The sequence below is a fragment of the Loxodonta africana genome, chromosome 2 (assembly GCF_030014295.1).
Source record: "Loxodonta africana isolate mLoxAfr1 chromosome 2, mLoxAfr1.hap2, whole genome shotgun sequence".
NCBI lineage: Eukaryota > Metazoa > Chordata > Mammalia > Proboscidea > Elephantidae > Loxodonta > Loxodonta africana.
The window spans coordinates 124,169,239-124,182,363 of record NC_087343.1 but is presented as its reverse complement, the minus strand read 5'-3'; the positions used below and the strand labels follow the sequence as shown (position 1 = coordinate 124,182,363).

At 38.4% G+C, this 13,125-nt stretch overlaps 1 protein-coding gene across 3 annotated transcripts in view; it reads right to left on the bottom strand.

The window, feature by feature from the left end:
* The window catches only part of AFF4 (ALF transcription elongation factor 4), a 98,188-nt gene that overhangs the window by 5,205 nt on the left and 79,858 nt on the right, over positions 1–13,125 (bottom strand). For 2 of the 3 annotated variants that reach the window (XM_064275142.1, XM_064275136.1), the window contains 9 exons: positions 11,207–11,295; positions 9,789–10,029; positions 6,604–6,698; positions 5,913–5,988; positions 5,660–5,796; positions 5,334–5,405; positions 4,372–4,465; positions 3,497–3,540; positions 1,797–2,017 (listed from right to left, as the gene is read on the bottom strand). In XM_064275142.1, coding sequence (XP_064131212.1) covers positions 1,797–2,017; positions 3,497–3,540; positions 4,372–4,465; positions 5,334–5,405; positions 5,660–5,796; positions 5,913–5,988; positions 6,604–6,698; positions 9,789–10,029; positions 11,207–11,295 — 1,069 coding nt within the window. The remainder of the gene's footprint in view (positions 1–1,796; positions 2,018–3,496; positions 3,541–4,371; positions 4,466–5,333; positions 5,406–5,659; positions 5,797–5,912; positions 5,989–6,603; positions 6,699–9,788; positions 10,030–11,206; positions 11,296–13,125) is intronic. The other variant, XM_064275143.1, reaches the window with a different exon arrangement.

Here is a 13,125-nt window from a genome sequence, read left to right as displayed (position 1 = left end):
CTCTAACATCAATGACATGGCCAAATAAAGTTGCAGAGGGGAAGGAAGGATTGTTACCGTATAAAATATGCTTGAGACTTATCAATGAAATGCAATGTGTAGACCTGCTTGGATCCTGTTTAAACAAATCCAACTGCTAAAAAATGGTGCATGTGAGACAACAGGGGAATGTGATGGTAGAGCACGGATAGATGACATAAAGGAGTTATTGTTAATACCGGTAGCTGTGAAAAAGGCACGGTGGTTGTGTTTTCGAACAGCGCTTACCACGTAAGGATGTATACCAAAGTATTTTCAGGGGAAATGTCACAATATCTGGTATTTGCTTTAATATATGAAGTATCTGTGCGTGTACGCGTGTGTCTGCCTAAGTATATGAAACACATGAGACAAGATGGTCAAAGTCTTGTGTTGTTCAAGGTGAGTGCAAGGCACAGGGGTCATTATACTATTCTCTTCCCTTCTGTCAGTGTTTGAAAATTACCATAACAGAAAAGTTAAAAAAGAAAGGAAACTGGCAACAGGGAGATGAGTGGAGAGTACGGTGAGTAAGAGGAATGCCAGCTCTAATATCTCCTGATCAACACTGACATTTTTAAAAACATCAGGAAAAAATCACATTTTTAAAAAATACAACTTTATGTTCAATGTTGTGGTTCCTCTTACCTTTCTTTCATCACTACTCCCTCTTTAGGGACAAGAATCTTTCATTTTAACCTAATTATCTGTTTGTACTATAAAGTATTTAAAGGAACTCTGTGACAAAAGGGCACTTGGTTGATTGATCAGTGTTTCTCCAAAAAAGATTGACCTGAATGGATGCCACGTATACATACTTGTTAATAACATCACTAAAATAGGACTGTATTTATACAGTACTCTTCCTTAAGGAGCCTTGGGGGCGCAAACAGGAAAGTGCTGGACTGCTAACCAAAAAGTTGGCAGTTTGAACCCACCCAGCAACTAAGCAGCAGAAAGATTACAGCCAGGAATACCTCATGAGGTCGCTATGAGTTGGAACTGACTTGACAGCCCCTGCCTGACAACAAAGCCACTGTCATCGAGTTGATTCTGACTCATTGCAACCCTACAGGACACAGGAGAATTGCCTCACAGGGCTTCCCAGGAGTGGTTGGTGGATTCGAACTGCCAACCTTTTGGTTAGCAGCTGAGCTCTCAAACCATTGCACCACCAGGGCTCACCTGACAGCTCCTTTAAAATCTTTAAATACTTTAAAATTTTCTATGTCCTCAGTTTGGAAAATAATAAACTTAAGGTGCAAAGCCTCAAATGACCTAATTTCAAGGAGTGTTAAGAAATCTATTCATGTTATCACCTCTTTTATCCAATAAGTTTCTTCCTTGTTACGTAACTACCCAGTATGTACACATTTTCTTACATATTAAACATCTCAGATGTACAAAATGTCTGGATATAATCCTAAACCTTCAGCCAAACTACTGTTAACATCCTAGATTAGACATATTAAAACATATGTTCTAATCCAGGATAGTATGAGCTTCATTTAATGTGCCAGAAAAGGAGGTATATTTGTTTTAGACCAAGAACTATTTTCAGTTTTGTTTGTGTGTCACCAGCATCATGAAAGGTTTTTTTTTTTTTTAAACAAATTTCAGTTTCATTCAGTATGACTGCTAAGCTATGGTTATTAACAGACTGATTATCACTGACTCTAAATAACAAACTACAGACCAGATGGTTATTTAATTAGATTATCAAAGTTCCTTTTAACAATTCCATTCCTTAGTCAACGTTTTTCCAGAGTCCAACCTACCTTTTTGCTCTTTGGAAAGCTGTTCCGCTTGGTCCCAAATTTCAGTGGCATAGAGGAAGTTGGATGTAACCTGAACATAGCTGGCTGCCATCTGGTGGATCCTCTGTGGGATGGTCACTGAAGAGCCACTAGCTGAAGCACTACTGGCTCCAGAAGAGTAATTTCCTGAATTGCCTGGTGACAGTTTTGGAGAAACAGGGGAAGGCATCCCAACAGCTTTGCTACACACAGAGAAACAGGAAGCTTGTTCATATGGATATGGTGAACGTTATGAAATCAAAGTACTACTCACTCTTCTTACATGAAGGCTTTTAAATTTTAAAGATTATTTTAAACTAGACTGGCTTCCAGAAGAGTATATTTTTTTCTAAATAAGTACTCACCTTACTAAAGGCTATTGTGAATGATGATATAATCTAGGCCCTTTGTTTTAACGAACAGCAACAGATCAAGGGGAGGAAAATAACTGAAGTCACACACCTTGTTAGAGCAGTTCAAAGACTTAGAAACCAGATCTCCTCACTCCCAGTACAACACATTTTCTATCTATTCAAGGCATACAATTACATATTTTTCAAATTTCGTTGTAGGAGGCTGGATGGAGTAAACAATTAACCCAAAAATTTGTGATGGTAAATGGAAACATTTTAATATAGAGCTCCAACATCTCTGGCCATCTCCTAGTTTAACCAAATTATTCAAAGTTGACAAAGAGGTACAGCTCTTTCAATCAACTACAATCACCTCAGTTCTTCCTTCCAATTAAATATTTCTTACCCAAACCCAGTGCCATCGAGTTGATTTCGACTCATAGCAATCCTATAAGGTAGGGTAGAACTGCCCTTTAAGGTTTCCAGGGCTATAAATCTTTACAGAAGGAGACCACCACATCTTTCTCCTGGGGAGCAGCTGGTGAGTTTGAACCGCCGACCTTCTGGTTAGTAGCCGAACACTTAACCACTGCGTAACTGGGGCTGCTTAAATGTTTCTTAGAAAACAAATATGTTGAAATCTGACAGATTCATTTCAGGAATACTAAAATTTGCAAAAATGCCTAAGAGCACGATCACATACTAAGAAAAGGAAAATCGAATGGAAGTTGGGAAAAAAGCTCTTAAGAATATTTATATCTGTACTCTTCTAGCATTATAAATTTGGTTGTGAAAATACATAAAACGTCAAAGACAGAATGTCAATTCACATAAACATAATAACTGAACAGATAAAATTAGCAAAATAACAAAGTTTCATGGTGTTTGTCTCCTTTTGAGTGTGGGTGGGATGGGGGTGATGTGGGGATGGAGGATAAGCTACAACCATGCCACTGTCACTGAATTCTCACGGTGCCGAGACCTGCATAAAAATAATCCTGTGGTAATAAATCCCAAGTAATATGGAAGTCAGGCTGTAAAAAGAGTTGAGGTACTCTTGTAGAAAACTCAGATTTCTGCAGGTGAAATATCCCAGCTCTCATCTTCCTAAGATTGTATTCATTTTATACTTTCAATTTATAAAAAAATAAAGAAGGAAGAAAATGATCTCTTCTAGGATAGATAACATAAAAATACTTACAGGAGAAATGGATTTAATTAAAAAAACTAATCATCTTTCTATTTTTGGAAATTGTACCCTATCCATTTCATTTTTACATTATAAATAAATGTCACAAATGGTATTTTACAGAATAAAGTTTTACCTACCTTCCCAAGCCAGGTGATGGAGCTTGAGAATTATTGTAAGAATTCTGTGGGGAAAAAAAAAAAAAAAAAACTTAGAAACAAAAAACTACTTATGAACTACTAAACATATTTCAAAGCATTGAACCAGAACTGATCTCAAGAAGCTTTATAAATTTAAGAGAACAAAATGTGTGTGTGTGGGGGGGGCGGGGGGAGTATGTGTGTGAAAATGCGCAGAAGGAAGTTATTTAGCAGAGACCTGGGGTGTTCTGGAAGACTTCACAGAAGGGGCAGGGAAGAATGAGTAACCCTCAGATGGCTAAACAGGCATAGGGAGGTGAGCCATACTATGTACAAAGGATGCAGAAAACAGAATGTAAGTGACTTGTACCATTTGGCTATGGCAGAGATTTAGACAAAGAACAAGATTGGGACCTTGAGGGCTTTGCAGGCCAAGGTAAGGGGCTCGGACTTGACACTGCAGGTAATGGTAAGCTACAGAAAGGTTCCAAGTCATGATCAGAGCAGGACTTTAGGAAGATATATGTGTGCTGTCATGAAAAAATATAGGAAACAAAGATAACAGTGTAAAGAAGGATGGTAGTGAAAACAAAAGATCATTTTTAAATTATAAGTTAGTTTTCATAATAAAAACAGGTTATATCTACTGAAATTTTACTAAGAGCTGCTGTGTAAGGGTCTATAGGTTCTACGATGGGATATACATAAGCATTTACCATGGGTTTAAAAACTTTTCCAAGGACCTCAAATTTATTTGAAAGTTTCCAAGTAATAGCTCCTCTCCTGCTGTGGGTATGAGGGCACTTGTGGGGTGGGATGGGGGCTTTACAAGTTTTGTCTCCTAGGAAATGGACCCTCCTCTTTTGCACATTTACCTTCAGATGCTCCGTCAGTGTCTTTGAGTACTTCAGAGCATTTTCCTTCTTCAGTTTGAATAGCCTCAGGTACAGCAAAGACTGGCATCGTAGGCTAAAAAAAAATTCAAACTCGTCAGTGAGTCAACTCCAACTCATAGCGACCCTACAGGAAAGAGCAGAACTGCCCCACAGGGTTTCCAAGGAGCAGATGGTGCATTCAAACCACCGACCTTCTGGTTAGCAGTCAAGCTCTTAACCACTATGCCATCATAGGCTAGCCAATGGGGAAAAAGGGCAGCTTATTTACCAGGACGTTAGACTTTGGCCACATCTACACAGGCAACCTTTGCCATCGTGTAAGAATACAGGGCAGACTCTTGTGCGCAGATCTTGACACAAAGTCAACAATGCTCACCCTTAGGCCAAAACCAAAAGATGTGTCTTATTGTGGTACACACCTTACGGTGGGGAAGATGGCTAAGAGATCTGGGACTACTAAATCAAAACTCATTGCCATTAAGTCAGTTCTGACTCATAGTGACCCTATAGGACACAGTAGAGCTGTTACACCCACCATACTATGGGCAAAACAAGAATGGTACAACTCCAGGTCTGCCAGGACATTTAGTTTTCAAATTTGCTTGTATTATCTGCTGCTCCCTAAGGAAAGGTATATATACAAATGGACAGAGAGAGAACCGAGAGAAAAGCCCAGAAAAGTGATCACATGAGACGTGTGGGTTCTAATACTGACTCCACACCAAGGCTTTCCTCAAGAGGGCAATATATCAGAGTCTGACAATAATAAGTAAAATCTTTCAGTAGGAATTTTGAGTCATTTCTTGCTTCACCCATCAAGAACGGATTTATGACAGGGTTGTAGGGTTGATTCAAGGATAACTGTCAGGAGAGAATACAGAGCAGAATTTATTATGGAATAGCCTGTCATCTAACAGTGGCTAGAACAGAAGCACACTTACCAAAGTATTGTGAGTCTTTTATCTGCAGCTGTAGCATCTGGCGCCAAGTAATTCTTTAACTTCATAGTGTATCTGTGAGTTAAAATGACAAGCAGAATACAATACTTCATCTTGATCTTATGACTTCCTTTGTACTCAGAATTTAGAATCAAACCTTAAAAAGGCAAAATTATCCATTGAAATATCTAGTTCTCCTTATCCAAGACAATAAAGGATAATAAAGGATTAAGTACATTTTTCTTCCGTATAGAGTTAATTCAGCCCTTTCCTAGGTGGATCAGAGAAGTAATGTTACTACCAATGATGTGGCAAGTCTTTCCACTTACTTGATGAGATCCACCGTCTCTGAATACATAAGGAATGGGGACTTGGATTCCTGAGCATTTTTCTCTAATGCATTCCCACATTCAATGAAAGATACCACAGCATCAAGATAGTACACTGCTTTCTCAAACCTATCAGACTGAAGAAAGGAGAATAAAGGTAGTGAGAGCTGCACAGATCTACTTTGGGTACAAACAACAAATGAGGATTTAAATTAACTCGATTAGATACATAAATGTGAGACTATTTACATACCAATGCATCTGCATTGTGCTTTAGCTTTTTTGCTTCCTGTAAATAATGGTCTGCTGAATAATTCCTGCAATGGAAACTTTTATTAAAAATAAATTGGTGAACATTTTCACAATACTAGTTCATTTCAGTTTTTAGCATCCCTCAGTTTTCATGTTCTCAAATAAAGAAATGAGCTATTACCAAACATTTGTTTCAGTTTTTCCTGACAAACATTTAAATCAGGTTAACAGCATGAATCACCTCGGCCAACCCACGGCAAGGCTTCTACATAGGAAAATAGAAATCCAGCTCCCCCGTATTTAACACTAACTTACCCAAGACGTTTCAAAGGTTAGAGTAAATAAAATGTGGGTTGGAAAAATGATCTGTTATCAAAAGGGCGGGGGGGGAGAACAACAAAACTCTTCTTTCTTGTCAAAGAAAGTCCCTTATTTTAAGCAGTGATCCCAGAAACAGTAAGATTCTCCTAGACAGCTTATCATTCACATTCCCCATGAGTGCCATGGAGTTAGCTAAAGGAGCAATACTTGGGCTGGTGGGTGCGTTTCTAATTAAAACCTGACTACTCAGTGGATCGCAATACATTACAAGTATTAGTTCTTCTGGTCACTGACAGAAATTAAAATGAGTTGCTCATATGCTGATTCGAATGCTTTCTTAAATGCATAAAAAAAAATCACGTTAATCTCACCTGTCGTCAAAGGCAAGCTTTGTTCTCCGAGGCTTAGAAGCATCAGGAGTTGGTGTAGATGGAGGGCAGTTAGAGGAGCTATTTGGAGCCTTATCCTGACAAAAAAAAAAAAAAAAAAAGTAACTATGTTAGAAATTAGAAAATTAAACTAAAAGTATTTCTTAAGTCCCTGGTAAAAAGGAAATGAAATTCCACTGCCTTTGGTAATTCATTTCCTTGTTACAATACTTTAGAACATAAGCTTCCTTTTCACAGAAAAGGTTCATTTTATATAAACAAAATACTCACTTTATTTATTATGGGTCTTCTATGTGCTGGGCACTTGTTAAAACATAAGGGATACACATACCCAACATCAAAATGGCAGTACTACTTAGAGCAAAATTTATTGGTAATACTGGTCAATGAAAAACAGCAGTAATAATACATGTTTACTGTGGGCTTAGTAACTGCCAGCCAGACACTGAGTTAACCAAGTACTTAGGCACCCTCGTTAATCCTTCAACAACCCCGTGAAGGAGGTACTGCTATTCCAAACCAAAAAAATCAAACCCCTTGCCATTGAGTCAATTCCAACTCATAGTGACCCTACAGGACAGAGTAGAACCGCCCCATAGAGTTTCCAAGGCGTGGCTGGTGATTTGAACTGTGGATCTTAGGATAGGCTAAAAAGCAGTCTTGAAAAAGTTGTGTAACTTGCCCAAGGACAAACAGCTTTTAAATGGCAGTCCTAGAGTATGGGTTTTAAACCCAGATCGCTCATTTCAAAGCCCAGCTTCTTTCTGTCTTCCTAATTGCCTCCCCACCCAACCCTATCTTTAATAAACTGAATATACACCTTGTCCATAACATAAAACATCTTAAACAAGTAGAATTTACCCTACAAATGCATAAGTATTTCAACATTAAAAATCCACTGATACATCATATAATTTTGCTTAAAATCTACTTAAAAGGAACCATGTAACAATTCTTTTTCTTTTCCTGAACAGTAAAACTTTTCAGTTCCATCCATTACAGCTTATTTCAAGGAACGAAAATCAGAGTCCTGAGATTAGACAAAAGTTCTTTACAGTAAAGTTTGTATGTTTATGAAGTGATTTCCTGAAAATTATATTGCAGTATAACACTACTAGGACTGCTTTTCCTCTGTTTTATAATAGACCCATGGATGCCTAATTTTGTTTGAGGGAAACTGGAGTTTTCTGAAAATGAGGAAAAGAACTTGCCAGGTATAAGAAAAGGGTGTTGTAACCTTATTAAAGATAGGGTTGGGTGGGGAGGCAATTAGGAAGACAGAATGAAATTTAGCAACGCAGCTGGGCTTCAAAATCACCCTTTTCTTATACGCAGGAAACCCTGGTGGTGTAGTGGTTAAGGGCTACAGCTGCTAACCAAAAGGTCGGCGGTTTAAATCCACCAGGCACTCCTTGGAAACTCTATGGGGCAGTTCTACTCTGTCCTAAGAGGTCGCTATGAGTTGGAATTCACTTGACGACAAGAGGTTTTCTGTTTTTTTCCTTAACCAGTAAAACCTGCAAAAGCCAGAACCTGTGTAAGGTGGAAACCTGTCAGAGAAGGAAAATGCAAATATTTTCCACTGAAACAAGTGATAGAAAAGTGGCAAGACTGCACTCTGTCAAAGGTGGAAAACTTGCAAGACCTGGAAAAACAAGGCAGTCCTACTCTCACAGGTTTCACTGTATAAAAATTCTGAGATTTTGGTTTTCCAGATTGTCTAATTTTTCTTTAGTTGACATAATAAAAAACAGCATATCTTCTAGCTAAATTGTAGATTTTTATTTAATAAACTCACATGTAATTGCCTAAATTGAAAACTGCCAACATTAACAACTTTAACAAAGCTGTTAAGTGCCATAAGATCTTGATATCAAAGTGGTCTGGCCTACTTTATAGTTTGTCAGTAACAGCAGAGTACCACATGACTACATTTGATCTGACAAACATTTCCCTGACTACCCAGTGAGCTAACCACTGGATAAAACACAAAATAAGACACGATTCCCTGCCTTAAAGAAGCTGACCAATACATAAGGAAGAGACAGTGATTGCTGCCTATGAGACAGCAGAAGCAAAATGAGCAGATGGGCTCACGTAATGAATGCATTTTTTAAAAAGAGGCGGCTTCAAAAACAAGCATGGGGGCCTTAAATCTTATAGTTAAACGATGGGAAATGGATGAAGAGCAAGTCAGCAGGCAGATGGAGAACTGGGACAGTGAAGAAGGCCAACGGAAGAGTCAGGTTCCTAAGGACACTGGGGCTGAGTGTCTAGATTACTACAGAAGAAGAGTGTTCAGCTGGAGAAAAGTCCTCTGTATACCTCAATTTGAGAAGTTGTTCATAATTAAAACTACATTAAAATGACTCATGCCTTAAAACAGTCTACTTTTTCAACTGAAACTTCTGCTTACTTAAGTCACAATTAATAATTCACTGATAGTCCTAAAAATCTAAGTATTTTCTTAATTTTGTCTTACATACTCTGATTTCACCGAGTTTTCTCCCGATTATAACAGTTTTGAAAGCACTACAAATAACCTGGTAAACAAACTGAGGGTGAGAGTCTGTCTGTTAAAGCACAGCCCTGAAAAAGCTTCTCTGATCCAATTCCCCACCCCAAGCATGAAGAATATCCCCCTACACTGTAAGGAGCGCTCTGGCAATAATGCTGGTGCTAAGTCAACTGAAGATTTTTTTTCTATTACATAAATCAAATGGTTGTTTTCTCATTGTATATAAAATAACTTATTTGTAAAATCTAATCTTAAAAAATGCAAAGCCAATTTCAAGCCATAGACAAGAATTCAATCTTAGCAAATGGAGCCATTTAAAATTAGATAGCGTTCTTACTACAAAAACTTTCATAACCAATTTTCCTAATTACAGGGTTCTATATAGGGTCGTTATGAGTTGGAATTGACTCTAAGGCAACAGGTATATATGTATGTATCTTAATTAATATGCATGTGGCCAGCTGACTTACTGCTTTAATGGTCTAAGATCACTGTCTAAGTTTATCATCAAGATGGCGACATTCTGAAAGTAAAATGCACAGGCCTATAATGAGATATTGGCAAAAATTTCAAAGCACAGAGTGACACCTTGGAGAAGTCCCATGGCAATCAGAGTGATTCTCAAAAGACTAAGGCCCCCACACCTTACCTTGACCTCCTTGGAGCTACTGGAAGTCTTCCCTTCAGTCTTCTTCTGCTTTGATGTGGAGGAACTATTTTTGCTGCTGCCACTATTCTCCTTGTTGTTATTATTGCTTGACTTTAGGGAGGAAGACTGACTAATAGTCCTCTTCCGAGAGCTATGCTCTGTTTTTGGATCTTTTGAAGGAACAGGCGCAGCAGGAGAAGGCAACAAATCCTTTTCTTTTGCAGTGCTCTGCTTAGATGACCTGCCAAATCAAACAAATGCCCTCATTTCTCCACACAGTAATACCGGGTGGTGGGATTTTCCATCCCTCTTTGCCTGTTTTCAAGTTAATTTTCTTTTTCCCCATTTGATTACTAGGACACATGGCTTCTTTAAAAAAGATAAAACTGTCTGTCCCTCCCACCTCCCACAGCTCTATACCCAGTGCCTAAAACAAGGCCTACCACACAATAAGTATGCAATAAATATTTGTTCAATGAACAAAGCGATCGATGATAAGTGAAGAGATTAATGCTCACAAGTTAGCAACTAGTCTCTTGCTAGTTATAAACAAGCTTGCCATCTACTTAGAAAGTGGTAAAGCTTTACCTTATTTCTTATTCCATACTTACCTTTCCAAAAACCAAACCCGTTGCCTTCAAGTCAATTCTGACTCATAGTGACTATTATGGATTGAACTGTACCCCCCAAATATGTGTGTCAACTTGGCTGGGCCATGATTTCTAGTATTGTGTGACTGTCCACCATTCTGTCATCTGATGTGATTTTCCTGTGTTGTAAATCCTACCTCTATAACATTATTGAGGTGGGATTAGCGGCAGTTATATTAATGATGCAGGGCTCAATCTACAAGATGAGGCTGAGTCTTAAACCAATCTCTTTTGAGATATAAAAGAGAGAAGAAAGCAGAGAGACAGGGGGACCTCAGCCACCAAGAAAGGAGTGCCAGGGTTCCCTGTGCTGAGAAGCTCCTAATCCAGAGCAAGACTGATAAGTACCTTCCTCCAGAGCTTACAGAGCAAGAAAGCCTTCCCTGGTGCTAACGCCCTGAATTTGGACTTCTAGCCTACTAGACTATGAGAGAAAAAACTTGTTTGTTAAAGCCATCCTTTTGTGGTATTTTGGTTATAGCAGCACTAGATAACTAAGACTGTGACCTTACAGGACACAGCAGAACTGCTCCATAGGGTTTTCACCTTTAACCCCACCAATAAAAGAAGAGAGGAAAAAGTGACTGAATCTTAAATCCTTCCAGCCCTATGAGCTAAAAGCAAAAGCCCCCACTATGCTGGTACATGTATGTGTGTGCATGTATATGCTTACTAAAGGAACAGTCAAAGAGCATGCTAGAAAGTACCCAATCACAAACGTCACACATATATTAACAACACTGGTATGCAACATGTTTGGGGACATACTCTCTGTTGCTGGATGGCTTGTGGCCTGCCGAATTCTTATCCTCTGTTTTGGGTTTCTTGCTCTCATTGGCTCGGCTGTCATCTTCATTCTAGATGAAAAACAGGAAACAGCAGCTACTAGGTCTGAGTTTTACTCATGCAACTTCAGTTTCCAGCCCTAGTCACTCCCTAACAGTTTATCCCTGTTAAAACTTCAGACAGAAGTTCGAACGTGAATGTTCAATAAATTAGGTTTTAAGACTGAGAAATCTAGAGCCCAAATAGTCAAATAGATGTCTTTTGGATGGCATTTTTTTAGCTTAAGGATTTTTTGGGGGGGGGGGTTGTCTATTATGGTTTAAATGAGATGTAACTCACAAACTGAAAAATAACTTGTAATTCACAATTTAAAATTCACCCTTTTAAAGTACACAAGTCAATGGTTTTTAGTATATTCACAGAGTTGTGAAACTATCACCACAACCAATTTTAGAGTGTTCTCATCACCCTAAAAAGAAACCCCACACCTATCAGCAGTCACTTTCCATTCCCCCTATCCCCAACCCCCGGCAACTACTAGTCTACTTCCTATCTCTCTAGATTTGCCCGTTCTGAATACTTCATATAAATGGAAATAACCATACAATATGTAATCTTTGTGTCTGGCCTCTTTCACTTAGCATAATCTTTTCAAAGTTGATACGCTATAGCACGTACCAGTACTCCATTCCTTTTTATGGCTGAATAATATTTCATTGTGTAGATATAACACATTTCTTCATCCATTCATTAGTTGAGGACTATTTGACTTGTTTCCACTTCTGAGCTATTATGACTGATGTGGCTATTGTGCACAAGATTTTGTGAGGATGTATGTTCTTATTTTTCTTGGGTGTATACCTAGGAGTGAAATGGTTGGTTTATGCAGTAACTCTATGTTTAACTTTGAGGAACTGCTAAATTCTTTTCCAAAGCAGCTATAACATTTTACACTCCCACCAACAAGGTATAAAGGTTCCCATTTCTTCACATCCTTGCTAATACTTATTATTTTTCTTTTGTTTATAGCCAAACCTAATGATTTTGAAAAACTTTTTGTCTGAAAAGATAAGCTGTAGGCCCACTTATATCTACAATGTGACTTTCCTAGAAGAATCTGAGTGTTCCTATTGCTTTTAATATCAGGGTACAAGAATGCAAATGATCAGCCATAATAAAATAGTCTGTTCCCTTACACAAAATGATGACAGACAAACAAAGACACAAGAGAATGGAATCTACATTCTTCATTACCCTTGAATGGGTCCTCCACTCAGTACCACCTGTTTTATCTGCAGGACTTGTCTCTAACACTTTATTTCACCAAAGTCACGAATCTCAAAAGCCTATCACTGAGTTTCCTGGTGTTATACATTTTATAAAATCAAAATTTGACCTATAGGTATTGATTGATCTATAGGTACTGCTAAGGGGAGGAGAGGAGATGTAGGACCATTTTAGAAGGGGGTATTTTTTTATTACAAGTTATACATATTATAAAAAGTCAAATAAAAAAAAGTAAAAAAGACTTTCACTTTCCATATTTTTAATGTCTGATTATCTTGTTATTGATAGCTGTCATCGAATTGGCCCCTGATTCATGGCAACCCCACCCACAGTGGAACAAAATGCTGCACCACCCCCATGATGTGTTGCGATTGGACCATTGCAATCCACAGGGTTTTCACTGGCTGATTTTCAGAGGAGGCCGTCAGGTCCTTCTTCCTATCCCATCTTAGTCTGAAAGACCACCAAAACCTGTTCAGCATCACAGTAACACATAACCCTTCATTGGCAGACGGATCATAGCTGTGCATGAGGTGCACTGACTGGGAATTGAACGTGGGTCTCCCACATAGAAAGTGAGAATTCTATGACTGAACCACCACTGGCTCCTTGAA